The 13,903-nt window shown below is 39.1% G+C and overlaps 1 protein-coding gene across 5 annotated transcripts in view; it reads left to right on the top strand.

Annotated features, from left to right (window-relative positions):
• LOC109927730 (paraspeckle component 1-like) overlaps positions 1-13,903 on the top strand; it is a 191,104-nt gene that overhangs the window by 15,171 nt on the left and 162,030 nt on the right. For all 5 annotated transcript variants that reach the window (XR_007263669.1, XR_007263668.1, XM_048605286.1 and 2 more), the window contains exons 3-8: positions 498-799; positions 1,954-2,049; positions 3,391-3,587; positions 4,751-4,835; positions 8,641-8,752; positions 10,687-10,741. Coding sequence is in view for 3 of the 5 variants with exons in the window: in XM_048605286.1 (XP_048461243.1) it covers positions 498-799; positions 1,954-2,049; positions 3,391-3,587; positions 4,751-4,835; positions 8,641-8,752; positions 10,687-10,741 (847 nt within the window). In the remaining 2 variants the exon portion in view is untranslated. The remainder of the gene's footprint in view (positions 1-497; positions 800-1,953; positions 2,050-3,390; positions 3,588-4,750; positions 4,836-8,640; positions 8,753-10,686; positions 10,742-13,903) is intronic.

Here is a 13,903-nt window from a genome sequence, read left to right as displayed (position 1 = left end):
AATCATGATTTTCTCGCATTCAAGAGCAGTTAATAGAAAGTCCTTATTCCTAGTTGTGGTATAGAATCTTTCAAGGCAGATACGATCACAGGTTTGTCTGGAGGTCAGTGTGCTCTGGTGAACGGAGTTAAGTTAACCTGTAGGTAGGTAGAGCCAGGCACCATCGGCTCTTGACCTCATATGATCTTCTCTCCCAAAACTTTTTTGTAATTCTGCTCTTGGAGGTTTAATCAGGATACTGCTGTTTCACTTCGGGGTGGGTGAGGAGAGAAGATGTGGTTAGGATGTAAAGTAATTTCAAAAGTACTTTTGTTGGGTGAAAGGGAGAAATGATTCATTGCTTTCCATTTTAAAACAAACAAAAATCTGCAGCGAGAATTGAAGGATATCTCTAGTGAGATTAGAGGGGTTGCAAGGCTTAGTTGTGAGGTTTTATTTTGTTGAGTAAAATTTAATTGTTGTATATATGAATATTAATGTATTTATTTTGATTATAGGAAACTAGAACCTTGGCTGAGATTGCAAAGGCAGAACTTGATGATACTACCCTAAGAGGAAGACAGATAAGAATTCGATTTGCAACACACGGTGCTGCTCTCACAGTCAAGAATCTTCCTCAGTTTGTATCAAATGAGCTGTTGGACGAAGCGTTCTCTATCTTTGGTCCTGTGGAGAGAGCAGTGGTGATTGTAGATGACCGTGGAAAACCAACTGGCAAAGGCATTGTAGAGTTTGCAGCAAAACCTGCAGCTCGCAAAGCTCTGGACAGATGTACAGATGGTGCATTCTTATTGACAGCGTGAGTAATGAGAATAAAGGTTCATTGTGGTGGTGAAGTTGCGGGCAGGAATGTTTATTTTAAACTTGAGTTTTATCTATTTTAACTTTTTTAAATGATTTCATTTTGAAACTTAGGCAAGTATATTGAAATCCCAGCTGCTATAGTGTAAATTCCGCTGGGTGATATGAGGTTACATTTCTGACCTGAGTATGATGAAAATCTGCCAATTTAAGTTTTTGAATGTGAATTGTCTTTTTTTAAGCAACCTGTACATGGAAAATAACAGGTAGATGCACTGGAATGTTTGAGGTTGAGCTGCTGATAACACAGTGTTACCCTTGGTTACTGTGTCTGAGCTTTGACTGCTTTTCATCAAAATTTGGTTCACAAATGGTTTTACTTGTTTATGGAATTAGACTGTTGACATTTTAAGATTCAAGATTTTCTTTCCCTAAAAGTTTCAAGCAGGTCCATCATGTATCTGTAAAGCCACCATTTTCATGTATAAAGTTGAGGGTTTAGAACAAGGACTTCAGAAAAGTTTTCTGGGGCACCTATGGAAGTGAGAGAATTCCGAGCAGATGTTGCTGTATTGTTTTTGAGTCTGAGCGATTCTGCTCAGATTTTTTTGAGACATATAATTCAAAAATTCTTAAACATCTGATGAACACCCTTTGAAGTGCATTGTTTCTGTGAACTTGAGCTTCCCCGTTTTCTTCAATTATGTTGAAGATTGCTTTTCCATGGCTGGCAATACTTTGACCAGTCATACCCTCTCAAAGCTGTAAATTAGGAAAAGAATCCATCCCAACCTCCAGCCCTACCCCAAGTACTGTAACCATTCTTGTGATATTGCTTCCTCAGCTACTAATGTTACTGTATAAAATTGGTTTTAGTCATTGGGATGGGTAAAGAGCTGCTGTTGTTGGTAAATTTTGATTTAATTTCTAATGCTAAAACACTAAATGTTCCCGGGCGATAGGGCCTTAATAAAATAAGACCGTGTCTTTCCATAGGCAAGAAACTACACATTTATAGTTAATGCATAGTGAAGTGAAATGTTATGACTTTGAAAAATCGGTGTGATGTACTACATTGTAAAATGTTCTGTTTGCTCAAAACTTCCTGTTCCAACTGTTCTGTCATTGAATATTTTCCACTTTTTTTTTTAGTTTTCCAAGACCTGTGACTGTTGAACCTTTTGATCAGTATGATGATGAAGATGGACTTCAAGAAAAACTGGTCCAGAAAAATCAGCATTATCATAAGTACGCGTTGACTGGTTTCTTTTTAAGAGTTCGCGTTCCTATTCTCTTCCTATTTTTAAAATTTCTCTGGAGTTAGATTATTCTAAAGCCAAATAAGAGTGAACGTACATTAGTGGAGCACTTTGTAAAATAAAAGAAGGTAAATAAGTTGGAAAACCTATGTAGTGTTTGGCTGGTTGAGTGATTTAATCTGCTAAACAAACTTGTTACCATAAGTTCATTTTCTAGAATGGGTATTGCTATTTTTGAAATTCACTAATGGGATGTGGGCACCACTGCCTGTGCCAGCATTTATTGCCCATCTTTAGTTGCCCTTGAGAAGGTGGCGTGCTGGGTTGCTGCTTTAAACCGCTATAATCCATTTGATGAAGGTACACTTGGAATGCCATTTCTTTATGGGGGCGTTCTAAATTAAGTCATAGTCTCAGTCTTAAATTGGTGCCCCTTTATTCTGAGACACTGCCATCTTATCCTGCATTCTCGTAGGATGGGAAACACCCTGACAGTTAAGAATCTTTTATGCCTTGAATAGTGCTTGCATGTTGCTTGCCATCAAAACGATGGTCGATTACTACTTGCCACTGAAAATGAGTTAATTGTATTGGCTATTTGGATAGTTGAACAAGTTTGTATCTGGCAGTTCAATTCTTAACAGCCAACAGCTGTTGTGACAGTTTCTCTTGATGACTCTGAATCTAAACACTTTATGGCCTTTGTAATTGCAACTTCTGTTTGACATTTGATTCCAAAGAAAAAGCCCAGTTGGGTTACATTGACTACGGCCTGGTACGGAGCAGTAGTGCAGAAAGAGGTCTTCGTTAAGCTTTAACGTTGCCAAAATTATCTGAAAAATTCTTTTCTTAGAGGAATAAGTATGATTGATTAAAACATCTGGTCTATCTTGTTTTGATTAAACTCTTCCATAGAGTTAGTTCTTAGTTAAGAACAGGAAGGTAAAGAGCTCATGTGCGATGTTTAAGTTTTTGAGTTGGTGACACAGGGGAGAATAATCTGTAAGGGTAAAAGATGTTTATCTTCAGTCTTTTGTTTATGGTCATAATTGGTTTTCTATATTGTATGTTAACTTGAACATTGGAATGAAATTGCTGAATTGCTCAACAGTTGGCAACCTGAGTAGACCAAACCACTTTGGGTGCTACCTCTAAGCTTGCCACATTAATTTGATCGCCATGGACCTTTTATTGCCAAATTGGCAGGGCTTTTTACTTGAATAATATATTGACATTTATTTGAACTACCTTACATAGGGAATGCAATGGAGGATGCATTAGCCTCTTGCCGTCAATCCTACTACTCATTAACTGTTGTATGATTTTTAAGGGAACGGGAGCAGCCGCCCAGATTTGCACAGCATGGGTCATTTGAATATGAATATGCCATGAGGTGGAAGGCTCTGCTTGAGATGGAGAAGCAGCAGCAGGAGCAAGTTGATAGAAATGTGAAGGAAGCGCGAGAGAAACTGGAAGTAGAACTGGAAGCTGCACGTCATGAGCACCAAGTCATGCTAATGAGACAAGGTGAGTTGAGAAGAATATAGTTTTTATTTCTGCTGCTTGTCTGAAGGCATTTACTTTTCTACACTCTAAGGCTTTGACATCATTCCTCACGTGTCACTTCAGAATTGACCGCTGGTAAATAAAACACAACAAAATGGTGAAAGATTTGTTGCTTTTGCACGTCACTCCTTTTTAATACAGTCAATGATCCTATATGCTGGTTTGTTTTTCTTGTTGTAATGGTTAAGTTTTATACAGATAAGTCCATAGTTCTCTGTTGTTGTACTTCTTTGGAAATTGTACCATTTTGCTTCTATTTCTGTGGGCTGAAACTTTTGATGGGGGATAGATAACAAGCCAAAATGTTCTGCAGTAATTAAAAGAATCGTGGATGTTGTAGATCTGAAACACACAAAAACAGAAATTGCTGGAGTCTAGCAGCAATCTGTGGAGAAAAAGCGGTTAAACTTGGGAGACAATGACTCTTTAGAACACAGATGTTTGCTATGCCTGATATTTGCACACCAGTACTGCAAATCCAAAGGAGTTTTGCACTGTTCAGTGTATGTTCTGGGTACAGTTAGAGGGATTTGAATCAAAATGTAGAACTGTACAGGACAAGAACGGGCCTTTCAGCCCATGATGATGCGCTGAACATGACGTCAAACGAAACTAATCTCTTCTGCCTGCCCTTGGTCCTTATCCCTCCATTTCTTGCGTATTCATGTGCTTATCCAAAAGTCCCTAAATGCTCCTGTTGTTTGTGCCTTCATCAACATCCTTGGCTCCCACTCTGTGTTTGGGGGAAAAAACCCTTCCCCCTCACACTCCTTTGAACTTTCCACATATAATGCATGCCCCCCTAATATTAGATGTTTCAACTTGGGAGAAAAAGATTCTGACCGTCAACACTATCTATGCATCTCAATTTTATAGGCTTTTTTCAAATCTTCCTTCAGCCTGTGCCACGCCAGAGAAATCGACCCGAATTGAATTACTTATACATCCGTTTTGGAAATTCTTGAAAGTGTACCTAAGTCAAGCTGCAGATTTCACTCATTGAAGATGTAACAATGTCTTCCTTTCAATATTTGCAATATGTGGCTCTTGTGTTAAAACTAAATTTTTGCAGCTAAATTTTCTCTTTAAAACATGGAATTGAATTGATTTGTTTTTGTCACCAGATTTAATGAGACGTCAAGAGGAATTGAGGCGCATGGAAGAATTGCACAATCAAGAACTGCAAAAGCGTAAACAAATAGAATTGAGGTAAAGAACATGTACTATCTTGCACTATTCTCTTAAATAAGTGCCCAAACCAAAATTTCTGCACATTACATATTCTGGCAGATAACGGGTACTATATTAGGGCCATTGCGTATGTTCACAGTCTTCCATTTCAGTACATTTGAAGAATTGAATCTTGTTTCAATTACTTCTAATTTTATTAAATTTCCTTGTATTACAATACTGTTTTTTTTCTTAACTTGTAGAGGATATATTCTGGTTGAAAAATCCTGCATTTCCTCTAAGGCCTGTATGGTCCTCCTGAGCTCTGGCACACAGTTGCTCATAATACTTGAGACCTGCGCTTCATATGAATGTGGAGTGATTTTAGGCCACTTATGTTCTGGCCTCCTTTTTGATAGCCTACTTTTTTTTTTAAAATGGTGTGTTTGTTTTTAACCATTTTAATGATCTGTGGACTTAGATCAGTAGGTCTCTGTTGGATTGCCATTGTTTGTAGCTTTCCATTATTGTGAAAGTTCCCTTTATCCTTTTTTATGTCATCCAATTTGTATGCAATCGTATTTTCCTGCATTTAGCAAAACTGGCAGGTTTACTTAATTTGTCATTGTTTTGCAATTGTATACTTCTACCTGTTGACCTTGCATTTCTGATGGTACAAAGACAAGCAGCAAAGTGGAGAACTGTTGGAAGAGAATTCCAGAGTTTGGGACCCAGACAGCTGAACATATGGGCATCGATTGAATTGGGAATGCAGAAGAGGCCAGTTCACATTTCTTGGAGTGTTTTAGGGTTGGAAAAGATGACAAATAGATGGAGGAGCAGGACAAGTTCAGGGACAATTTTGAAAACCAGTATTTGGGTTTTTGTGTAGTTGGGAGTGGTGTTGGTGTTAAATGGATCTTGTTGCAAGTTAACACATCAACAGCAGAGTTTTGGTAGTGTCAGGTTTTCTGGACAGTGTGCAAAATCAGCAGGAGCTGATTGTAATCAAACTGAGAGATAACAAAAGCCACAGATGAACAGCAGCTAAGTTGAGATAGGCAAGGTGGAACAATGAGGACAGGGTGGATAGTTAACCATACTGACTATGTTTACTGGTCGATACTGTAATTTTTTTTGCTATTAAATGTTAGACTGAAATGCCTGCATTTACCTAGTTTCCTTCTGCCATTCTTAAATAGTACTTTGATGTGCAACTTCCTAACACGTTTCGTTCATGAACTAGGGTGGAAGGAGCGGAAAGGCTCACTGAGCAATTTTAATGTTCTTGAGACGGGTGAGAAAAAATAATTTTCTAGGCGTTATTCCTCCATGGAGGAATAGAGACCTAGCAGACATAGAGACTTTAAAAGCTGGAGATGCAAGATGGCAGTTTTTCCCCAAGGGAGTTGCCTTAAACAGGCAAATGGTGAGTTTGTACAAGACTTTGGTTAGGACGTGAAGAATTTTGTGTATATTCCTGAAAATGTTGCTGGTTTGTTACTTAAAACCATTGATCAAGTAGAATTTAAATTTAAATTTAAACGTAATTATGTTGTTATTTGAAAGCTATGCAAAAGGATTGGAATAAAGATGGTTCTATTGGGAAATGAAACACAACAATAGTCAAAAGGAAATTTTCACTGTTAACTGAAGTTTCTGGTGTAACTGATTTAGAGGAAATATTCTTAATTAGAGTCTGCAGACCCCTTGCAACCTGTACAGACTTTGCAAGGAGTTGATCATGTGCAAGTTTCCATTTTAGGGGCACTGGTCAAAAGAATATAATTTTTTTAGTGTTTCTCAAAGTTACTGCAGTTCCTGTGATGTCCTTGCTAGCAAAACTGGAATCATTGGGTTGGTTGGAAACTCATCTGGCTCAAGGGAAGATGGTTGGAGATCAGACATTTCTGCAGGAGTTCCTCGGGGTAGTGTCTTAGCCTAACCATCATCAGGTACTTCATCAATGGCCTTCCCGCCGTCATAAGGCCAGAAGTGGGGATGTTCACCAATGATTTTGCAATGTTCAGCACCATTTGCGACTCCTCGGATACTGAAGCAGTCCATGTTCAAATGCAACCAGATCGGAAAATATCCAGGCTTGGGCTGAGAAGTGGCAAGTAATGTTCACGCTGCACGGTGCCAGGTAAGAGACTATCTAATCACAGCCCCTTGACATTAAATGTTTTTACATCAGAGAACACACCAATATCAACATTCTTGTGGCTACCATTGATCAGAAGCTTACCTGGACAAGCTACATTAAAAGTGCTCCTCCAAGAACAGGTTGAGGGCTAAGAACACGATTGAGTAACTTACCTCCTGATTCTGCAAAGCCTGTCCATCATCTACATCATGGAAACTCCACATTTGCTTGGATGGGTGCAGGTCCAATACTTCAGCTTGATACCATCTAGAACAAAGTCTGCTTGATGGGCACCACATCTACAAGCTTTCATTCCCTCCACCACTGATATTCAGTACCAGCAGTGTGTACTATCAGAAGATGCACTGCAGAAATTCACCAAAGATCCTGCAACAGCACCTTCTAAGTCCAAGCCCACGACCACTTCCTTTGAGATGGACAAGGGCAGCAGGTACATAGGGAGCACCAGCAACTGCAAGTTCTCCTCCAAACCATTCACCATCCTGACTTGGAAATATATCGCTGTTCCTTCACTGTCGTTGGGTCAAAAATCCTGGAATTCACTCCCTAATGGCATTGTCGGTCAACCCGCAGCAGGTGGACTGCAGCGGTTCAAGAAGGCAGCTCACCACCACCTTCTCAAGGGCAACTAGGGATGGCCAATAAAATGATCGCCAGCCGGCGATGTCCACGTCCCATGAATGTATTTTTAGAAAATACTTTGTGCCTGCACCCACAGGTGGAGGGTAAGAATGACTAGCTCAAGGGTATGATGGAGGAATGATCTTCTGTCCTGTCACTTTCTGTATGTTTCTAAAAATGTGTAAACTCAAGTCAAACATATCTTGACTAAATTTCTTCTGTCTTTTAAAACTGGTGCACTTGTGGAGGGGCTAACTGGAAAAATTAGCTTGTGTTGATGGATTTAATATATTTGACAAGGTTCCTGGCAATAAGTAAGCACTGTGGAGGGTGATTTGAGTGCTGAGTGATGGCAGTAAAGTTGTGTAAACATAATGAGGTCAGTGGCACTGACTTCTTGTTCTGTTGTTGAATAAGTACAGTTTTGAACCATTAAAATGCTCTTTGCCATCCAGCACTTGAATATTGAGCATTATTTGATAGAAATTCGGTAGGGAACTCTGTGATCACTAATCCATTTGTTTGAAATTGGGCTTTTTTAAATTTGTTAACTGGAGTTTGTTGCCATAGGCTACCATTTGTCACTATGTTTAATCACCCTTGAAGGTGGCGGTGTGCTGCTTAAACTGTTGCTGTTCGAAAAGGTTTGATGGTAACTGAAGCAGACGATATGATGAGTCTTTTAGTAAGAGAATTGGATGATCCCCCCCACCCCCCATAAAAGATATGGGAAAAACGTGGAAAACCCAGGATCTCACTATTAAGGGTTAACTGAAGCGCGAGTTTGATGGCTTTCATTTTTTGTGGTTTTCTGCAATTTTTAGTTGGATAAAATATGTACCATGCACTAAAGTCCCCAAGTATAAAACTGCTTGAGATACTATTAGGCAAAATGAAGATTCCATGGACTGGGAATGTTGTGGTGGAAATTTAAGTGCAGTTTTATTCCAGTGTTGGCTTTATCTAATGCTGTATATAGGTGAACTATTTAATTATTAATTTGGAAAAGAATTGCAACAGAAGCTTCAAAAATCTTAGTTGTTTTTAATCTTTTAGGCAAGAAGAGGAGCGCAGAAGACGCGAGGAGGAAATGCTTTTGCGTCAGCGTGAAAAAGAAGAAATGATGAGAAGGCAACAGGAGGGATTCCGAGGGAACTTCACTGAAAATGTAGGTGTTCTGAAATGATATCGGTGAGCAACAATGCAATGGGTAGCCTAGTAGAATATTGAGGTCATTATAACACACTTGTGGAAGTGATTACGATTTGTACCTGGCATCAAGTCATCAAGCAATGTTCCCCAATTTGTTAAGGTTCCACATAACCCAAATTCACCTCCGAGGTGAATAGGGATAGATCAGCTCTCCTCCTTTTATTCAGCCGTCCCCTTGGTTGGCTGAAACAAAATTCACTTACAAAGGGCTCCTTTCTTTGGATAACCTTCTCCCAAATAATGAATTTATGTTTTAAAAGAAGTCAATTTACCCAGGCCTTTGTGAGTTAACAAAAGAGTATGTTGATCGTGTTTAATGAGAGAAAAAATAATAACGCAGCACGTGAACACATGGCTTATCAAAATAACACATTTAAACAAGTGATTTATCAATTTTTATGCAAAGTACAGAAAATGTTGTGGCCATCATGGGATGTTACCAATACCATTGATTTTGGTATTTGAACGTTCATTTGAGATTCTTGACTTTGCTGGTTGATTGCCAAAAAGCATTTTTATGGCTGCGTGGCAGTATTCAGTATCTGTTCCTTCCTTTATCTTCAGTAATGCTCGTCCATACAGTATAACGTCAGGCACAAACACACACAGGCCAAGGTTGAGGCTCACTTTTTGTATACTCCTGGAAGGATAAGCACAAACATGCCTGCAGTAGATGGCCTCCTAAGAAGTGATAAGGTTATGTCACTATACTGATGGAAATTGTGCGCTGAAAATCAAACCCCACTTTTTTTTGTCTCTTGCTCAGAGACGCTATTACACATGGGTGTTTGTTTTTACCACCACCAAATCATTTATGTTACAAATTAAAAGAACAGTTAACGAGTGCTACTTACCTGGAACAGTGTAATAGTAACAAATACAGGGGAGAGTAGGGAAGCAGGGAGGGAACTAAATTAAAGTGGGTTTGGGCTAGCAAATAATGCCCTCCAAAACCTTGCAACGCTGACCTCTTTAAAGGCAGCTAGTGTGTAGGTGTCAAGCCCACTGTTATACATTTGTAACAATATGTGGAAATTAAAACCAAATCAAGCACCAAACTTAGTTAACTTGGCTGACTGACCACTGAATTTAAAAAAAAAACTCCAGGTTTCATCAATTAACAAGAGAACAAAATATTATCGTAAACTTATCCTTGCACAGTAGCAAAACAAGATTAGTTACTAAGGTGCAAGCAAGCTATCATCCCTTAAAATTCAAAAGTGTGTATTCACAAGTAGGCTTGTCAGTTCTGTAGATATGGCTAGGATACAAGGAAAGAAAGGAACAAGTTCTCTGGATCAAGAGTCTAATCTAATCTAATCTAATCCACAAGCATGGAATTAAGTGACTTCCTTAGTTTTTTTTGGCTTTAGGTGATGACCTTGGCAATCCTCAGTTTTAGTAGGTGGTCACTTGCACCTAGGTTATGTTTTGCTTGAGTTAGAAATTTCATCCGGCTGGTTTTCTTTCTGATGGAGTGTGAGGCAGACATCTGTTTTTGGCTTGAAGGCTTTTACAGAGCTCTTGAAATCAAAAGCCTGATAAATTTGTAAGACATCTGTGGTCACTATACCGACACAAAAGAACTAAGCAGGAATGTTGAAATTGTTCAATAAGTATTTGTGGTGTTGACACAACTAAGTTTGCACATGCAATATGTGCTGGTCAACGTGTTTGATAAAGGTAGTTGGATCACCCATGTCATGTTTCTTTAAATGTTTAAACTGTTTTGAGGGCAATTCACTGATTATAGATATAACTGGCAGACCACCAAGGTAATGGCAAGTCATGGGCATATAACCCAGGCATATCACAGCATTTTCAGAAGTGGGCGAAAGAGCATTGGCTATATTAATTTTAATTGTGCATGTGAATTTAATTTTTGTTTAGAGAGAAAATATGAGAATGGAAGAAATTGCCCAAAGGAGTGGAATGGCCATGCCAGGTAAGATGCGCACACATTATGTGAATTTGAATGCTATGTAATTTTCTTGTGTCTCAGATTCTTTTCTAATTTTATGGGATGCTGACATTGCTGGCTAGGCCAGCATGGTTCTGCTATCCTGGGTGGGAAAGCTTAGCTGAATCAGAGTAGTCTAAACAGTATTGAAGAAATCAGACCATCCATGACAAAGCAGCTCCCTTGAATGGCACTGCATTAACCACATTCAGCATTGACTCCCTTCACTGCTGACGCGCTGGCTAGAGCGTGTACCATCTAAGGATGCATTGCAGTGACTCACCAAAGCTACTTTGACACCATCTACTAAACCTGTGACTTTTATGACCCGGAACGACACGATTGCCAGATAAATGGTAATGTCATGATTTACAGGTTCACCTCTTAAACCATGCATCGTTCTGACTTCATGTTACGTTGCTTACCCCTTGACTGTCACTGGGTCAACATCCTTGAACTCCTTTCCGAATAGAATTGTAGGGTTTCTATAGCCCAAGTACTGCAGCAGTTTAAGAAGCAACTCACCACTGCCTTCTCCAGGGCTTTTGGGAATGAGGAATGAATGCTGGCCATGCTATCAACACCTGCATTCCAGGAGTGAATTGCCCTTGGCAGTGGTGGTGGGCTGTCACCACTGTCCTGTTGTGGAAGGTGTTCCAGGATTTTGATTCAGTACTTTATAGGAATGTGAATATAGTTGCAAATCACAATGGTATCTTGCTTGATGTGGAACTTGCAGCTGGTGGTGTTGCTATATATGCATAAGATGGCTTGCTGTTCTGCTTGATGCATTGAAAGAGTTTGCAAATCCAAGGCAGAAATTTAGCTCCCAACGGTCAGTGCTGGGATCCCTACCGTTTAGGGTTTATGTTGAAGCCTTGAATGTAGGGACTAACAGTATTTTAGCCAACTTGCATTTGATGCCGGAATGTATAGCGAAGCTAGTTGTTGGGAAAACACAATGAGGCTGCAGACGGATTGGTTAAATTTCTGGTCAGAAACGTGGCATATGTAGTGTTATTTTGGCAGTAAAATTAGGAACTGTTTAATTAGAGCCTTAAGAATTTTGTGTCATGGGAGTGATCTGGTTGTCTTTGCTTATGAAACATGAAGTTAGCATTCGGGTATAGCAAGTAATTAAGCTAAATTGGATGTTGACCATTTTGCAAAAGGAACATTGTAAAAGTTGAAGTCTTGCTCCAACTTTCTGCTGCAATTTGGTGACACTGCACCTACAATATGATGCAACTTTTTTGATTTTACTGTGGGTGTGCCTGTACTGGAAGCAGTTCAGAGATAGTTTCACCTCATGAGGTGAAACTAAGGTGGAGATTCTTTGACAAAGGAGCGAGAGAAAATACTAAGAGTTAAGAGTGCCATCTCATGAATGCCGCATGTTGACAGACGTAGGGACTAGGCTGAATTTAGAAATTTGAGATCTGCTGAAGGAAGTGGGAATCCAAATGTTCCAAAGGCGCATAAACAATAAAAGCATGGCAAGAAGGAGGATGACCCAATCAGGATCCAAATAGAAATCAATGCACGGAACATCATACATAATGGAAAAACTAAATTAGTACATCTGTCTTTACCAAGGAAGAAATTGCTGAGGTCACAGCATGTAGTTGAGATCCAGGACGGTCAAAAGTATTTGGAGGGAGTAATAGTAAGGCTGACTGAACTTGAAAGGAGAGGCCACCAGGCATGGATGGAGTGTATTGTAGATTGTGGAAGTTTCAGAGGTTTTGGCCATAGTCTTTCAGTCTTCCCTCTGATATGTTGGGTGGTGCCAAATGACAGGAGAACTGCCAGTGTTTAAATCCTTATTCAAAAGAAGGCAAGAATAAAGCCCAACAATTATGCCAGCAGTTTAATGTCAGTGGGAAGGTTTTTGAGCAACAAAGAGAAAATTCAGTTTCTTGGATAAAATTTGGATTAATCGAGGAAAGCCAGCATATAGTTATTTCATAAATCTGATTGTATGAGATTAGTGAAAGATTCAAAAGTGAAGGCATAACATTGACCTCCAGAAGATCTTCTGCTCTGTGCTATGTAATAGGCTTGCCAGCAAAATTCAAGCCCAAGCAAGGAAAGGGACAGTGGCACTGAATACAAAGTTAATTGTGTGATATTAATTGTAGGAGTGAACTTGTCTGCACTTGAGGAAGGTGTGTGGTGAGTGCCCTGGGCTTGTTTCTTGGACCAGTGCTTTTCATACATATCAGTGACTTAGACTGATTTGAGGATGTGTAACTTGATTAACATGGATTGGGACATGAAAATCATTTTCTGAAAGTAGCACTAACTGTTTACACTTGTCTATAATAGCTCATGTTTAGTTGCATTTTTGCTTGTATATCAAAATTGTAAATTAATATTTGTAATTGTCCAGCTAAACTAGTTGCATTGGAATTCTTTCCAGAAGGTGGTGCTGCAATGCTCGTGAATTTTGAGACTCCAGTTTAACCTCTTAGTGCAAAGAAACTTCTTTAAACCAAATGTTTCTGCTGCACCAATTTCCGCATGCTTTGTTATGAATATATTTGAAGGAATGATTTTTTTAAACAAGGTAGAACGTGTGCTAAAAGGTGTATCAAGTTAGTGGTCCAGTTATCTCTTGTTCATGAACTTTACTCACCTAAAATCTGTTAAGACCTGAAATGGTCTGAACACTGTCCGGACCATCAGTCATTTTATAAAAGTGAGGTTGTGTCTATGTTTTGTTATACTACGAAGTCGTGATTTTTATTATTGCTATATGATTATAAAAAGAATTGTTGTGTGATAGATTTATTTGGGTCGAAATTTACCCCTTTAGCAACAGCAATGAGTCAAATTTTTCTCTACTAAAGCAAACATGAATGACTCATTGATCCATGTATTCCATTGTTCTGGTTGTAGTACCCTCAAAATTTTGGGATCTTATGCTTGCTTACTACAAGGCCTTGCGAACTTTGCTATATTGTGAGCCTCATTTTAGATGAGGATACTCTACCTGCTGTTAACATTTGTAGTGGATTGGAATGATAACTGTTCTTGGCTCAGGAAAGCATAACTGTCTTTCAGTGCTGAATTAAGTGGTGTTAAAGCCTATTTTTATGCTATTGTGTAGTGTTATTTTTAACCTGTGAATTTGGATTACATTTC

Source organism: Rhincodon typus, chromosome 14 (assembly GCF_021869965.1).
Source record: "Rhincodon typus isolate 14 chromosome 14, sRhiTyp1.1, whole genome shotgun sequence".
In the NCBI taxonomy this organism is placed as follows: Eukaryota; Metazoa; Chordata; class Chondrichthyes; order Orectolobiformes; family Rhincodontidae; genus Rhincodon; species Rhincodon typus.
This window is presented reverse-complemented; position numbering and strand designations above follow the sequence as displayed.